Here is a 13090-nt window from a genome sequence, read left to right as displayed (position 1 = left end):
GAGGTCTATATGGATGCTCCTCCGGGATTCAATGAGAATTTCAAGGCTGGAGATGTATGTCGGTCAAAGAAATCTCTATATGGGCTTAAGCAGTCTCCTAGAGCTTGGTTTGGGAAGGTTTACCCTTGCTATGAAGAAATATGGCTTCAAACAAAGCAACTCTGACCATACCCTATTTTTGAAATGTAAGGGCAATCTTGTGACCTGCTTAATTATCTACGTTGATGACATGATACTTACGAGAAACGATGAAGAGGAGATGTCAATGTTTAAAGATAAACTTTTTTCGGAGTTCGAGATGAAAGACCTAGGAAGATTGAAGTATTTACTTGGAATTGAAGTTCAGGGATCTAAACAAGGGATTTTTATCTGTCAGAAGAAATGTATCCTTGATCTGCTAGCCAAAACGGGAATGATTGAGTGCAAACCGGAAAACATCCCAATGGTGGTTAATCACGACCTACACATGGAAGATGGAGCAGAACTAGCAGATAAGGAGAGATATAAACGAATGGTGGGAAAATTGATATACCTCTCCTACACTCGTCCAGATATAGCTTATGCAGTAGGCGTGGTGAGTCAGTTTATGCACCAGCCCCAAGCGAGTCACATGGAAGAATATTAAGAATCATCAGGTATCTCAAAGGAACAACAGGTCACGATATACTGTTCAAATCAAATGGGCACTTTGAAATCCAAGCTTATACAGACGCCGACTGGGCAGGGGATAAAGGAACGAGAAGGTCAACCTAAGGATACTTCACCATGGTTGGAGGAAATCTAGTTACCTGGAGAAGTAAAAGACAAAAGGTAGTCGCCCTATCTAGTGCAGAAGCCGAATTCCGAGGGGTAGCACGTGGCCTAGCAGAGCACGTGGCCTAGCAGAGATTCTTTGGATTCACAAGCTGTTGACTGAAATTGGCTTCCTTCCTACTACAGCAACCAAAATCATGTGCGACAATAAATCTGCTATACAGATCTCAGAAAATCCAGTCCAACATGATCGAACAAAACATGTAGAGGTAGACCGACACTTAGGGGTGAGCAAAAGGAAAAACCCGACCCGACCATTACCCGACCCGACCCAAGAACCGATCAAACATAAAATAAAGAACCGATTCACTACCCTAAATATAGGGTCGGTTCCGGTCCATAGGTCCAAGCGGGGTTTCACCATGAAAAGAACCGAGAACCGAACCGACCCGATTTTATATGAAAAATTGGAACCGATCTAAATATCTAAGTACTTGGGTTCGGGTCGGGTTGGTATATTTTTGGTTCGGTTCTCGGTTATTTTCGAGCCGGACCTAAACTTGCTCACACCCCTACCGACACTTCATCAAGGAGAAATTGAAGGAAGGTATCAAAGAGCTCCCATATGTATCGTCAAAAGATCAACTCGCAGATATTCTTACAAAAGCTGTTAACGGAAACTTGTTTAGTAGTTGCTTGAGCAAGTTAAGTGTTGGTGATCACACTACTGAACTTGAGGGGAGTGTCGGAAAGTAAATGATGTATCGTAGTGTAGGGGCTAAATGTGTAACTTGGTGTTCTATATAAACACCCTTCTTTGTAACCCTAAAGTTTGTTCAATACAATTCAAACCCATTACACAGTCTATTCTCTATACCTGTCAACACAAAGCACACTCAAAAAGTGAGGGCATGTAACATATATACCATATTTTAGGGTCTTAGACATGTTTTATGCTTGTTTAGAGCTAGTTTAGGCTAGTTCGAAGCCATTTTTGGATGTTTCAAAGCAGTTTGATGGGAACGAAGTGTTTTCCCTACGCCCTGCCTTGCATAAGGGCCTAGGCGTGTGCACGCCCAAAGGATATACATATATTATATACATAGTTAGGATTTTTTGTAATTTCTATACCATAATTAAGACATATGATTTGATTAGGTCTTCTTTGTAAATATTCTCAGAGTACTCCTATAGGTAGTTGATTAATAATACATAATATTTTTGGAGGTTTTCTTTATTCTATAACGATAACTTGTTCTAATAAGAAATCTCAAACTGATACTACAATTCTAAGTTGTTCTAAATCCAACTTGTAATTACTATTTATTCTCAGGGAGGATCGCTATGGTTTCCGAGGACGATTTTAGATTCACACGAAGTATTATAGACATTTTCAACTTGGTGTTTGTCTTTCTCTTCTACTTGCTGCTACTTTTATGTTATATTAGGAAAAACAACACCATCAGATCAAGAAAAAATGATTGGATAACTGTCTCAGTTGCATCTTGTTGTGTTCTCACTTCGGTTTCATATCTCATTGCTGGTTTATGGGATGTGACTGCTAAAACTCCTAAACTGAATTGGTGGGTGTTCATTGTTAGACCACTAGTTTGGGTAAGTTTGACAGTTTCATTACTAATAGAAAGATATACATCAGTCAAGATTCTAGCTACCATTTGGTGGGTCTTCTGTTTCTTGTCACATTCTTTTGCGATCATCGAGAATTTGACAAAATCATTAACCCTCTTGAACTTGGTTTGGTTTGAATGGGCTGTTAGCTTCTTACTTCTCTTGTGTGCTTTAAGAAACTTAAAACATTTCATCACCCAGTACACACAAAGGCAGACGTTATCCGAGCCATTGTTGGTTAATGAAACACAGGATACAAATACAAGCCAACCAGAAGAACCAAGTTTCCTAAGCAAATTGACGTTTTCTTGGGTGAACCCGTTGCTTGCAGTAGGTTATAGAAAGCCATTAGTTCTAGAAGACATTCCATGTTTAACACCCAAAGACCAAGCAGCCATTGCCCATGAAAAGTTCACAAAAGCATGGGATTCACTTCAAAATGAAAAAACCTTAAACACTGATAACATGGTTTCTAAAGCATTAGCCAAAGTGTTTTTTAAAGAGATGGTTTTATCAGGATTATGTCTCCTTGTTAGGAATATAATGGTGGTTGTTAGCCCATTATTACTCTACGCTTTCGTTGACTACGCCAACCTTGAAATTAAAGATTTACATCATGGATTATTGTTAGTAGGGTGTTTGATTATAGTCAAGGTAGTGGAGTCATTGACTAACAGACAGTTTTACTTTAATGCAAGAAGAACTGGTATGCGAATGAGGTCAACCTTAATGGTGAAAGTATATGAGAAACAACTTAAGCTTTCTAATTTAGGAAAGACACGACATTCTACGGGGGAGGTTGTGAATTACATAGCGATCGATGCTTACCGATTGGGTGATTTTCCTATGTGGTTTCATTTCGGTTGGGCTTGCTTTATTCAACTATTTCTATCAATGGGTATCTTGTTTTCTGTCGTAGGATTAGGTGTTCTTCCAGGTTTAGTCCCTCTAATAGTTTGCGCGCTTCTTAATTTGCCATTTGCAAAAGCTATGCAAAAAAGTCAGTTGGAATTCATGGTGGCTCAGGACAAGAGACTAAGATCCACTTCTGAGATTTTAAACAACATGAAGGTCATCAAGTTACAATCTTGGGAAGAAAAGTTCAAGAAAATTGTTGAATCTTTTAGAGAGACTGAAGTCCATTGGCTATGTCAAACTCAGTTCAACCGGGCGTATGGTACGGTCATGTATTGGATGTCACCAACACTCGTTTCTTCAGTTGTCTTTTTTGGATGCTTCTTATTGAAAAGTGCTCCTTTAGATGCTGCTACTATTTTTACAATTTTAGCAGCATTAAGAACTATGTCTGAACCCGTAAGGTTGTTACCAGATGCGCTTTCTGCAATAATCCAAGTCAAAGTATCCTTTGACCGGATCAATTCTTTCTTGGTTGATGACGAACTTAAAGATACAAGGACAGAAAGAAACCAAGAACCGGAAAAATCACATGCTTGTATCAAAATACAGGATGGGAATTTTAGTTGGGATCCTGAATCACCCGTCCCAACTCTTAGAAATATAAATCTTGAAGTAAAATGTGGGCAGAAAGTTGCGGTTTGCGGATCAGTTGGTTCTGGAAAATCATCTGTGCTATATTCTATTCTTGGAGAAATATCCAAAACTTCTGGAACAGTGAGTGCACATATCCATTGATTCTATATCATAAAGGTCTTTATATCGAATGCATGCAATTAGTTTTTGTACTTTATATCCGATTAACTTTAATCTTGTTTTGTTTTCAGGTGGGTGTTTTTGGATCCATTTCTTATGTTAGCCAGACATCTTGGATTCAAAGTGGGACAATTCAAGATAACATATTGTATGGAAAGCCAATGGACAGAACTAGATATGAAAAGGCCATTAAGGCGTGTGCTTTAGATAAAGATATTGAAGCTTTTACTCATGGAGATTTAACAGAAATTGGTCAAAGAGGGCTTAACATGAGTGGGGGTCAAAAGCAAAGGATTCAACTTGCACGTGCAGTATACAACGATGCTGATATTTATCTTCTTGATGACCCTTTTAGTGCTGTAGATGCACATACAGCCTCAACTCTCTTTAATGTAAGATTTAAACTTCTTTTAAGTATATTTAAGTATATAAATATAAAACCAAGCCTAAGGATACTGCTGGAGTAATAACATATATCTAGGGCAAATATTATATTCTAAATAGTATATATTTCTCCGGGCCGAACCAATACAGACCTGTTTTTTTTTTTGGTTTGTGGTATTTTGGCCTTCTTGATTTCTTTGAACATGCATACACTATGGTAGTTTAATTTTGGATATATAAATTGTGAATCTTGTGGTTCAGGATTGTGTTATGAACTGTCTTGAGGGCAAAACAGTAATTCTTGTCACTCATCAAGTGGAGTTTCTCTCGTCAGTTGACAATATTCTGGTAATCAGGATTTAAACTTATGAATATGAATGTTTTAACACACGTTGGTGTCATAGAGGTGGCAATTTCGACCCATTTACTTATACGTAGGTTGCTTTGGTTGTCTTTTATTTCGAATAGGTTTCCCAAACTCTATTTTTTACGCATAGCCTCCTAAAACTATTTATTCAAAGACTCTGATTATGATTGTAATGGTATAGTAATCCGGTTTGTGCATTCATCATTTATACATACTTACAATGAAAAAAATAGTGTTACGCATCAACCTGATCTGGTCCGTTCCGTTTAGACTGAATTCAACCCACACATGTTTTGACCCGTTACCCAACCTGCCCATATTGCCCAAACTCTATTTTTAATGAAAATAGAGTTACGCATCAACCAACATGATCTGGTCCGTTTAGACTGAATTCAACCCACACATGTTTTGACCCGTTACCCAACCTGCCCATATTGCCACCTCTATACATGGGTTCTGACTCATTTTAGTGATCATGTTCTATTTTATCTATTTTTTGATTCAAGGTTATGCAAGATGGCCAAATCAAACAATCAGGAAACTATGAAAATATCTTAATGGCAGGGACAACATTTGAAGAGCTTGTGAATGCTCATAAAGAGGCAATCACAGGTTTAAACTCTTCAGCTTCTGAAAACAAAACAATAAATATGCATCAAAATTTGGATGAAAATGGTAATAATTACCTCAAAAAAGAAAAAAGTGAGGGGCAGTTAATAAAGGGCCCACGAGGAGTGCAGTTGACTGAAGAAGAAAAAAAGGAGATTGGGAATGTTGGATGGAAACCTTTCTTAGATTATGTTGTCATCTCAGAAGGATCATGGTTTTTATTTTTATCGGTTTTTAGTCAAACCGGTTTTGTTGCTCTTCAAGCGGCAGCAAGTTATTGGCTAGCATATGGTATTCAGATCCCTAAAGTCACCACCATCATGTTGATATGTATTTATACTTTGCTTTCAACAATGAGCACAATTTTTGTTTTTTTAAGATCATTTTTTGCTGCACTTTTGGGATTAAAAGCCTCCAAATCGTTCTTCAATAAGCTCACCGATTCAATTTTCAGAGCTCCGATGGTCTTCTTTGACTCTACTCCAGTTGGGCGAATTCTAACCAGGGTAAGAATTCTATAGAAACTTTCATTTTAAAAGAAAAAAAGGTGTTATATAACATGTTTGGTAGCTAAATTAATTTTTTTCTGCAGGCCTCCTCAGATCTTAGTGTAATCGACTTTGACATACCGTTTACTTTCGCCTATGTTATTGCTGCTGGCATTGAATTACTTGCTATGATTTGCATTATGGCCTCAGTGACATGGCAAGTTCTCATTGTATTCATCTTCAGTATTGTGGCCACAAAATATGCTCAGGTAAATCCTTGTTATCCTTTTTATGATTAGTGGGGTTCGGGTTGTTAATTAGATAATGTGTTACTTAATTACGTTATGAAAACAATATAAATACAATAGATAATTCAAATATTGGTAATTTTTGTGAACTACATACAGGGATATTATCAACCAAATGCAAGGGAACTAATGAGAATCAACGGGACAACAAAAGCACCCGTGATGAGTTATGCATCTGAAACTTCACTTGGAGTAGCAACAATACGGGCATTTAAAATGCAGGATAGATTTTTTAAAGAATACCTCAAGTTAGTGGATAGAGATGCAAGTACTTTCCTTTTTTCAAATGCAACATTGGAATGGTTGATTTTGAGAATCGAAACATTTTCGAATCTCACCTTGTTCACAGCTACTTTTCTTCTGGTCTTGATTCCAAATGGCTTTGTGCCTTCAGGTATGTGAAATCATAATCTCTTCACATCCTATAAGTATTAGGGTTCATTATGTAATTAGTTAATAGTTAGTTTTATTAGAATTAGATTAGTGATAGAAGTGCGGGGACTAGATGCGACAAAAAGAAAGTTAGTAACCTACATGTTGGAATCGACACATCCAGGGGACACACCCCTTCTCTGATCGACGACAGGAAACAAGAACTAAGGGACGCAACCTTTCAAATCGATTGAGAGCCACAAGATCAAAAGACGCAACTGTTTGTGAAGGGACACGTCTATTGGATTCGCACCTCTTCAATTAGTATAAATAGGGTTAGATTTCTATTGTAAAAATTAATTCACTTGTACACACATATTCACGATTCGTATTCTTTCAATCAAGGTTAGTTTGTGTTTATTCGTTCATTGTGTTTTTCATTATTCGTTATCAAGATTCTGGGCAACAGTGGTATCAGAGCCTAGGGCTCAAATTCGTTTCGGGAAGACGATCATCAGGCGGGTGGTTGAATTCCCTAGCAATTCTGATCACACAGGAGGCGTTGATTGGGTTTTGTTTGTTAAGTTTTAACACCAATCGCATCAAGCGGGTACGATTGTTGTTGGTTCGTTAATCGGTCATCAGGAGGGTGTTCGATTTTGATCCGATCATCACTAAGGGTGTTTGGATTCTGAGATTTTTTTGTTAATTCAAATCACGGCAAGATGCTACGATTCGGGTTAAGAAGACGGAAGCAAATCTGAGAAGTTTGTATTCCAGTTTAAGGTTTGAAGAAGCAATCGCAAATCTGAGAAGTTTGGGTTGTTTGAAATTTGCAAAAGAAACAAAATCTGAGAAGTTTTGTGATATCAAAGCATCAAGAGGGTGTTCGGTTGAGAAGGTTAGTCGCAAATCAAGCGGGTTTGGGGCAGATTTTTTTGGTTTGTGTTTAGAGAGTCGCGAATCAAGAAGGAAGAAAAAAAAACGCAGCCAAGAGGGTTGTTAAGAAAAGTCAGAAAACCGTGCGGTGAATCACGATAAGAGAAGTTGGTCGATTCGCAAATTCCAGGTTCTACGTTCTATTTTTTTCTGGAATTTATATAAGGTTTAGAAATTGGTTTGATTCCACGTTAGAAAGTTAGTGTGAATTTTTGGAATCATAGACTTCGGTTTTAGGAGAAAATCAAAGTTTAGAAAGTGAAAATTGTTGGAAAAGAAATTATGGCGGATTCAGGAGGAGCCTCTCCGTCAAACGCAGTAGTAATTAGAGAGGGTAGTTCGTTCTCCCAGTTTCAGTGTCCTATTTTAAAGTCTACAAATTATACGGTATGGGCAATCCGTATAAAAACCATTTTGAGGGCAAACGGATTATGGGAAATGATAGAACCAAAAGAAAATACGCAAGCGGATGAAAAGAAGGATATGATGGCGACCGCTTATTTATTTCAAGCACTACAGGAAGATATGATAATACAAGTTGCAAGAGTGCAAAAGAAATTTGGGATGCATTAAAGACTAGACACGTCGGTGCAGATCGAGTGCAAAAGGCACGTCTTCAAACGCTCAAAACAGAGTTTGAGATGTTAAAAATGAAGGAGGAAGACACTATCGATTCGTTCACTGCAAGACTGAATAGTATTGTCACAAGGGCAAGCGGTCTTGGATCAACTTTTGATCAACCAACTTTAGTACGAAAACTTCTGAGTTCTGTACCAAAAAGGTTCGTTCAAATTGTTGCAACCACTGAACAATTCGCTGATTTAGAAACAACGACAGTAGACGAGACAATTGGAAGGTTGAAACCCTATGAAGAAAGGACCGGTTTGGTGGATGAAAACCCGGCATATAATCAAGAGAAACTTATGTATACGCGATGCGACAAGAACTATGGTCGTGGAAGGCGTTTTGGGAAGAATGGACAAGATAGGTTCAACTCATCGCAAGACAAATGGCGTGATGGAAAGTTCAAACAAGAAGATGATGATGAAGATTCATCACATGATGCTTACAAGAGTAGAAGCAACCAAAGGAAGTTCGGGAAGGATTTAAGCAAGATTAAATGCTACAATTGCCAAAAGTTTGGTCATTATGCCTAAGATTGTCCTGAGTCAAACCAAAGAGAAGAAGAAACAAATCTGGTACAGGAAGACGAGGAACCAACTCTCCTAATGGCAATCAAAGAAAACTGCAATGATCTACTTCAACAAGCACATGATGGCAAGCAAGACATGGAGAAAGATCATGGTGCAACTTAAGGATGTTCAAGATTAGGGGGGTGAATGAAATCATAATCTCTTCACATCCTATAAGTATTAGGGTTCATTATGTAATTAGTTAATAGTTAGTTTTATTAGAATTAGATTAGTGATAGAAGTGCGGGGACTAGATGCGACAAAAAGAAAGTTAGTAACCTACATGTTGGAATCGACACATCCAGGGGACACACCCCTTCTCTGATCGACGACAGGAAACAAGAACTAAGGGACGCAACCTTTCAAATCGATTGAGAGCCACAAGATCAAAAGACGCAACTGTTCGTGAAGGGACACGTCTATTGGATTCGCACCTCTTCAATTAGTATAAATAGGGTTAGATTTCTATTGTAAAAATTAATTCACTTGTACATACATATTCACGATTCGTATTCTTTCAATCAAGGTTAGTTTGTGTTTATTCGTTCATTGTGTTTTTCATTATTCGTTATCAAGATTCTGGGCAACAGTATGTTAGTCATATTTTGAGGTGGAAAAACAGGTTGGTTGGGTACTTGGGTAACGGGTCAAAACAGGTTGGGTTGACCCAAAACGTCTTATGTCCAGTTTCCACTATAGTTCATGTGTTCAAAGACAACATTATTAACTCCATATATTCAATCTTTGTACAGGATTGGTTGGCCTCTCTCTTTCATATGCATTGACTTTGACGGGTACCCAAGTGTTTATGACTAGATGGTATTGCAGTTTAGTCAATTACATCGTTTCGGTAGAACGGGTCAAACAATTCATGCACATACCACCTGAGCCACTGGCAGTTGTGGTGAATAATAGACCACCATCATCTTGGCCTTCAAAGGGAAGGATTCATTTTGAGAATCTAAAGGTGAATTAATACTTTTTTCCAGCTTTTTATTAAAGTAATGTGCCAAGAATTATCTTTCAGATGCTTTCAGAAACTATAAATTAGGTGACAATTTGAGTAAGTTTGGCGACATGAAACAATCTTATGTGTCTTTGTGCTTATAAATGTCATTGTCTTGGACAAAGCGCATGCAAATTGATAAAATTTTATACTTTTTTAAAATTGTGTAGAAAAAAAATAGAAATGAGACATTTGTTTTGTTGAGATCATTGTTCATGCACTTATGGGATTGTGTTTTAGTTAAGATATCGTCCAAACGCTCCACTAGTTCTTAAAGGGATCACTTGTACATTCGAAGAAGGAACTAGAGTAGGCATTGTTGGCAGAACAGGAAGTGGGAAAACGACACTAATAACAGCCTTATTTCGTTTGGTAGAACCCGATAGTGGAAGAATTCTTATAGATGGATTAGACATTTGCTCTATTGGACTTAAAGATCTCAGAATGAATTTAAGTGTCATCCCACAAGAACCCACCCTTTTTCGGGGTAGTGTTCGAACAAACTTGGACCCACTTGGACTTCATTCTGATGATGAGATATGGAAGGTAACCAAACCAAAACATCTACACTGATATCTATATTGATTTTTTTCCGCATAATACTCCAATGTACTTTCACTAGGTCTACATAATGACCTAAACGTTACAAAATGTCCACAATATATTTCGCATAACACCAAACATACTTTCACTTTTGTCTTGTTTTAATCATTGTACTTTTTTTATACATGTGAGTCATTGAAACAAAAATTTTTACCTAAATGTAATGAGAACCTAAATGGAACAAAAAATTTTACCCGAATTCCACATGATGACCCAAAGAAAGTACAATGATTATAACGGAAAAAAAGCCATCTATTCAACCGTATATCTATACCCAAAGATTATACAATGATTAAAACAGAAAAATGTGAAAATACATTGGTAGTTTATAGAAAACAAGTCTATGCATATATCCATACGATCTTTATGCAATAATGTCGATAGTTCTGATGAATTTACAGGCGTTAGACAAGTGTCAGCTCAAAACTACCATTAGCAGTCTTCCTAATTTGCTAGATTCTTCAGGTAAATTTGCATTCTAATATTTTGATTATTACGGTGACCTGAATTGTAGGATCTAGTTTTTAGTGTTTGGATAAAGGAATGCTGATTATTTAAAAGTCAGATATTCAGTTTAATGCATATTTATTACCCACTAACCCACATTTTTTTTATTAATACTATTAATAAAAGATCAAAATTTTAATTATATTAAGAATTTATTATTTCAAAAAGGTTTACAGATAATTTTTACTACACTGTCTATTTTGGTCATTTTATCTATTAGTTCTATAAATAGATCTGAATTTATCAATCACATACAAACACCATCTCTGGTAACACAATCACATGTCTATTTTGGTCATTTTGTTTATTTTTTCCCAATAGTGAGTGATGAAGGAGAGAACTGGAGTGCTGGACAAAGACAGTTATTCTGTCTAGGAAGAGTATTACTTAGGAGAAACAAAATCCTAGTACTCGATGAAGCCACTGCATCCATTGATTCAGCAACGGATGTCATTCTACAAAGAATCATAAGGGAAGAGTTCTCGAGTTGCACTGTTATAACTGTGGCACACAGAGTTCCAACGGTTATAGACAGTGACAAGGTCATGGTTCTGTCTTTTGGTATGTTACCGCTCTCACATGGTTGGAATAAATACTTTCGTGCATTCCAATGGCAAAATGGGTTGGACGGGCGGTTTGGGTAATGGGTCCAAACGGGTTTGGGTTGAAACAGTTAATTTTTTATACGGGTCAACAGATCAGGTGAAGTTGGGTTAATCCACTAATACTTTATGTCCGTCTGAAAAAAGTTATATATAACGAACAAGTAAATTATGATTGCAAAAAGATATTCATGCGGAGGCTGTCCAGGTATTCATCGTGACCACACATGTATTGAAACTACTTTACATAATGCCGAAAAATACCCTTAAATATATTTTGGAAAAAACAATCATGTCGTTATGTTGAGCTATCAATAACAACAAGTCTTGGCATTCTACGATATTTTGCCATGTTTTTACCGGATTTGGTATGCATAGGTGGGTGACTTGTAAAGTTGTTTCAATATATGGTGGGACTTGATGAAAAAAAGTTGAATACCTTGGTAGCTTCCAAATGCATTACATGTTACAAAAACAGTATTATTACAATAATCATTCAATCTTTGCATAATCTTTAGGAGGCTTTATGTATTAATAGTTATTATAGTCTTTGAACCACTTCCCATTTGTTCTCAGTTTAGAAAAAAAAAATTATTTGATCTACCTTAACATGTTTATGATAGTATATAAGAACATAATACTAGCAATGGGTTGAAGTTATCGCAACGATTAACTAAAATTTGTTAATTTGTAGGGAAAATGATGGAGTATGATGAGCCTTCAAAGCTTATGGAGACTGATTCATTCTTCTCCAAGCTTGTAGCTGAATACTGGTCCAGTTGTACAAGGAACTCTGCTCAAACATTTGATGACTTTCAGCAATAGAATAATATTTGCTGTGAACTCAAATACGCGCATAATACTATCTGAGCTCGAGCTTGAAACTTTAGTTAATATCAGGGTCATGTGTGATGATCTTATTATAGTGAGTATTTTGTTATTGCATAGAATGTGAGATAGCTCGAGTTCGAGCTCTAACGACTCTATTGTTAAGAATTCTAGTTATGTGCCTTATTACACCCCAATTTGAACACTTGGGCTTTGTTACACATTTTTATACTTTCATCACTTTCTCATGAGATATAATATAACACACGGATCAATATAGATAAATGAAGAACATAGATATTGTTATAGTGAAAGTTACTGATTCAAGGGGGAGTTTGTCAACACACTTCCTACATGATAATGGGTAGTTTGTTGATACACTCTCTGCTTTCAAGACGTGAAGACTTTGAAGATCCTCCGACATTGAAGACTTGAAAGGACATCAGAGTTTTGAGAACTCGAAGACCAAAGACCATCGAAGTTCGAGACGAGTCTACAACTATAGAAGATAAAGACAAAGCTACAGCCAAGGGGGAGTTTGTTGGTGCACTTGTGTCTGTACTTTGTCTGTATTCGGCCACGATGTAAACGATGTCCTTGTCAGTTCTGTAAGTTGACCAAGTCAACCGTCCTCCTGGTTTGACTTGGCAACAGTTAGTAAATTTGATGTAAGTTGTCTGACTCGAAGGATGAGTGATCGAAGGATAATGTAGATCCTTCGATCACCTCGAAAGATATGCTTCGATTGATAGACCTCGAAAGACCATCCTTCGAGGTCCTTGCTGATCCTTCGAAAGCATCGTATTCGAAAGATGAACCTTCGGACCATCT

At 37.1% G+C, this 13090-nt stretch overlaps 1 protein-coding gene across 2 annotated transcripts in view; it reads left to right on the top strand.

Moving 5' to 3' along the window:
* Positions 1-12480, top strand: part of LOC110935548 (ABC transporter C family member 8) — a 34351-nt gene extending 21871 nt beyond the window's left edge. Inside the window, exons 2-12 of one of the 2 annotated variants that reach the window (XM_022177928.2) lie at positions 2087-4014; positions 4125-4445; positions 4699-4785; positions 5311-5919; positions 6006-6170; positions 6309-6603; positions 9466-9680; positions 9960-10265; positions 10724-10787; positions 11151-11390; positions 12126-12480. In XM_022177928.2, the coding sequence (XP_022033620.1) occupies positions 2087-4014; positions 4125-4445; positions 4699-4785; positions 5311-5919; positions 6006-6170; positions 6309-6603; positions 9466-9680; positions 9960-10265; positions 10724-10787; positions 11151-11390; positions 12126-12256 (4361 nt within the window). In that variant the 3' untranslated portion in view covers positions 12257-12480. Of the gene's footprint in view, positions 1-2086; positions 4015-4124; positions 4446-4698; positions 4786-5310; positions 5920-6005; positions 6171-6308; positions 6604-9465; positions 9681-9959; positions 10266-10723; positions 10788-11150; positions 11391-12125 lie in introns of those variants that run through there. The other variant, XM_035989671.1, reaches the window with a different exon arrangement.
* The last annotated feature ends 610 nt before the right edge of the window (positions 12481-13090 follow it).

The sequence above is a fragment of the Helianthus annuus genome, chromosome 4 (assembly GCF_002127325.2).
Source record: "Helianthus annuus cultivar XRQ/B chromosome 4, HanXRQr2.0-SUNRISE, whole genome shotgun sequence".
Classification (NCBI taxonomy): domain Eukaryota; kingdom Viridiplantae; phylum Streptophyta; class Magnoliopsida; order Asterales; family Asteraceae; genus Helianthus; species Helianthus annuus.
This window is presented reverse-complemented; position numbering and strand designations above follow the sequence as displayed.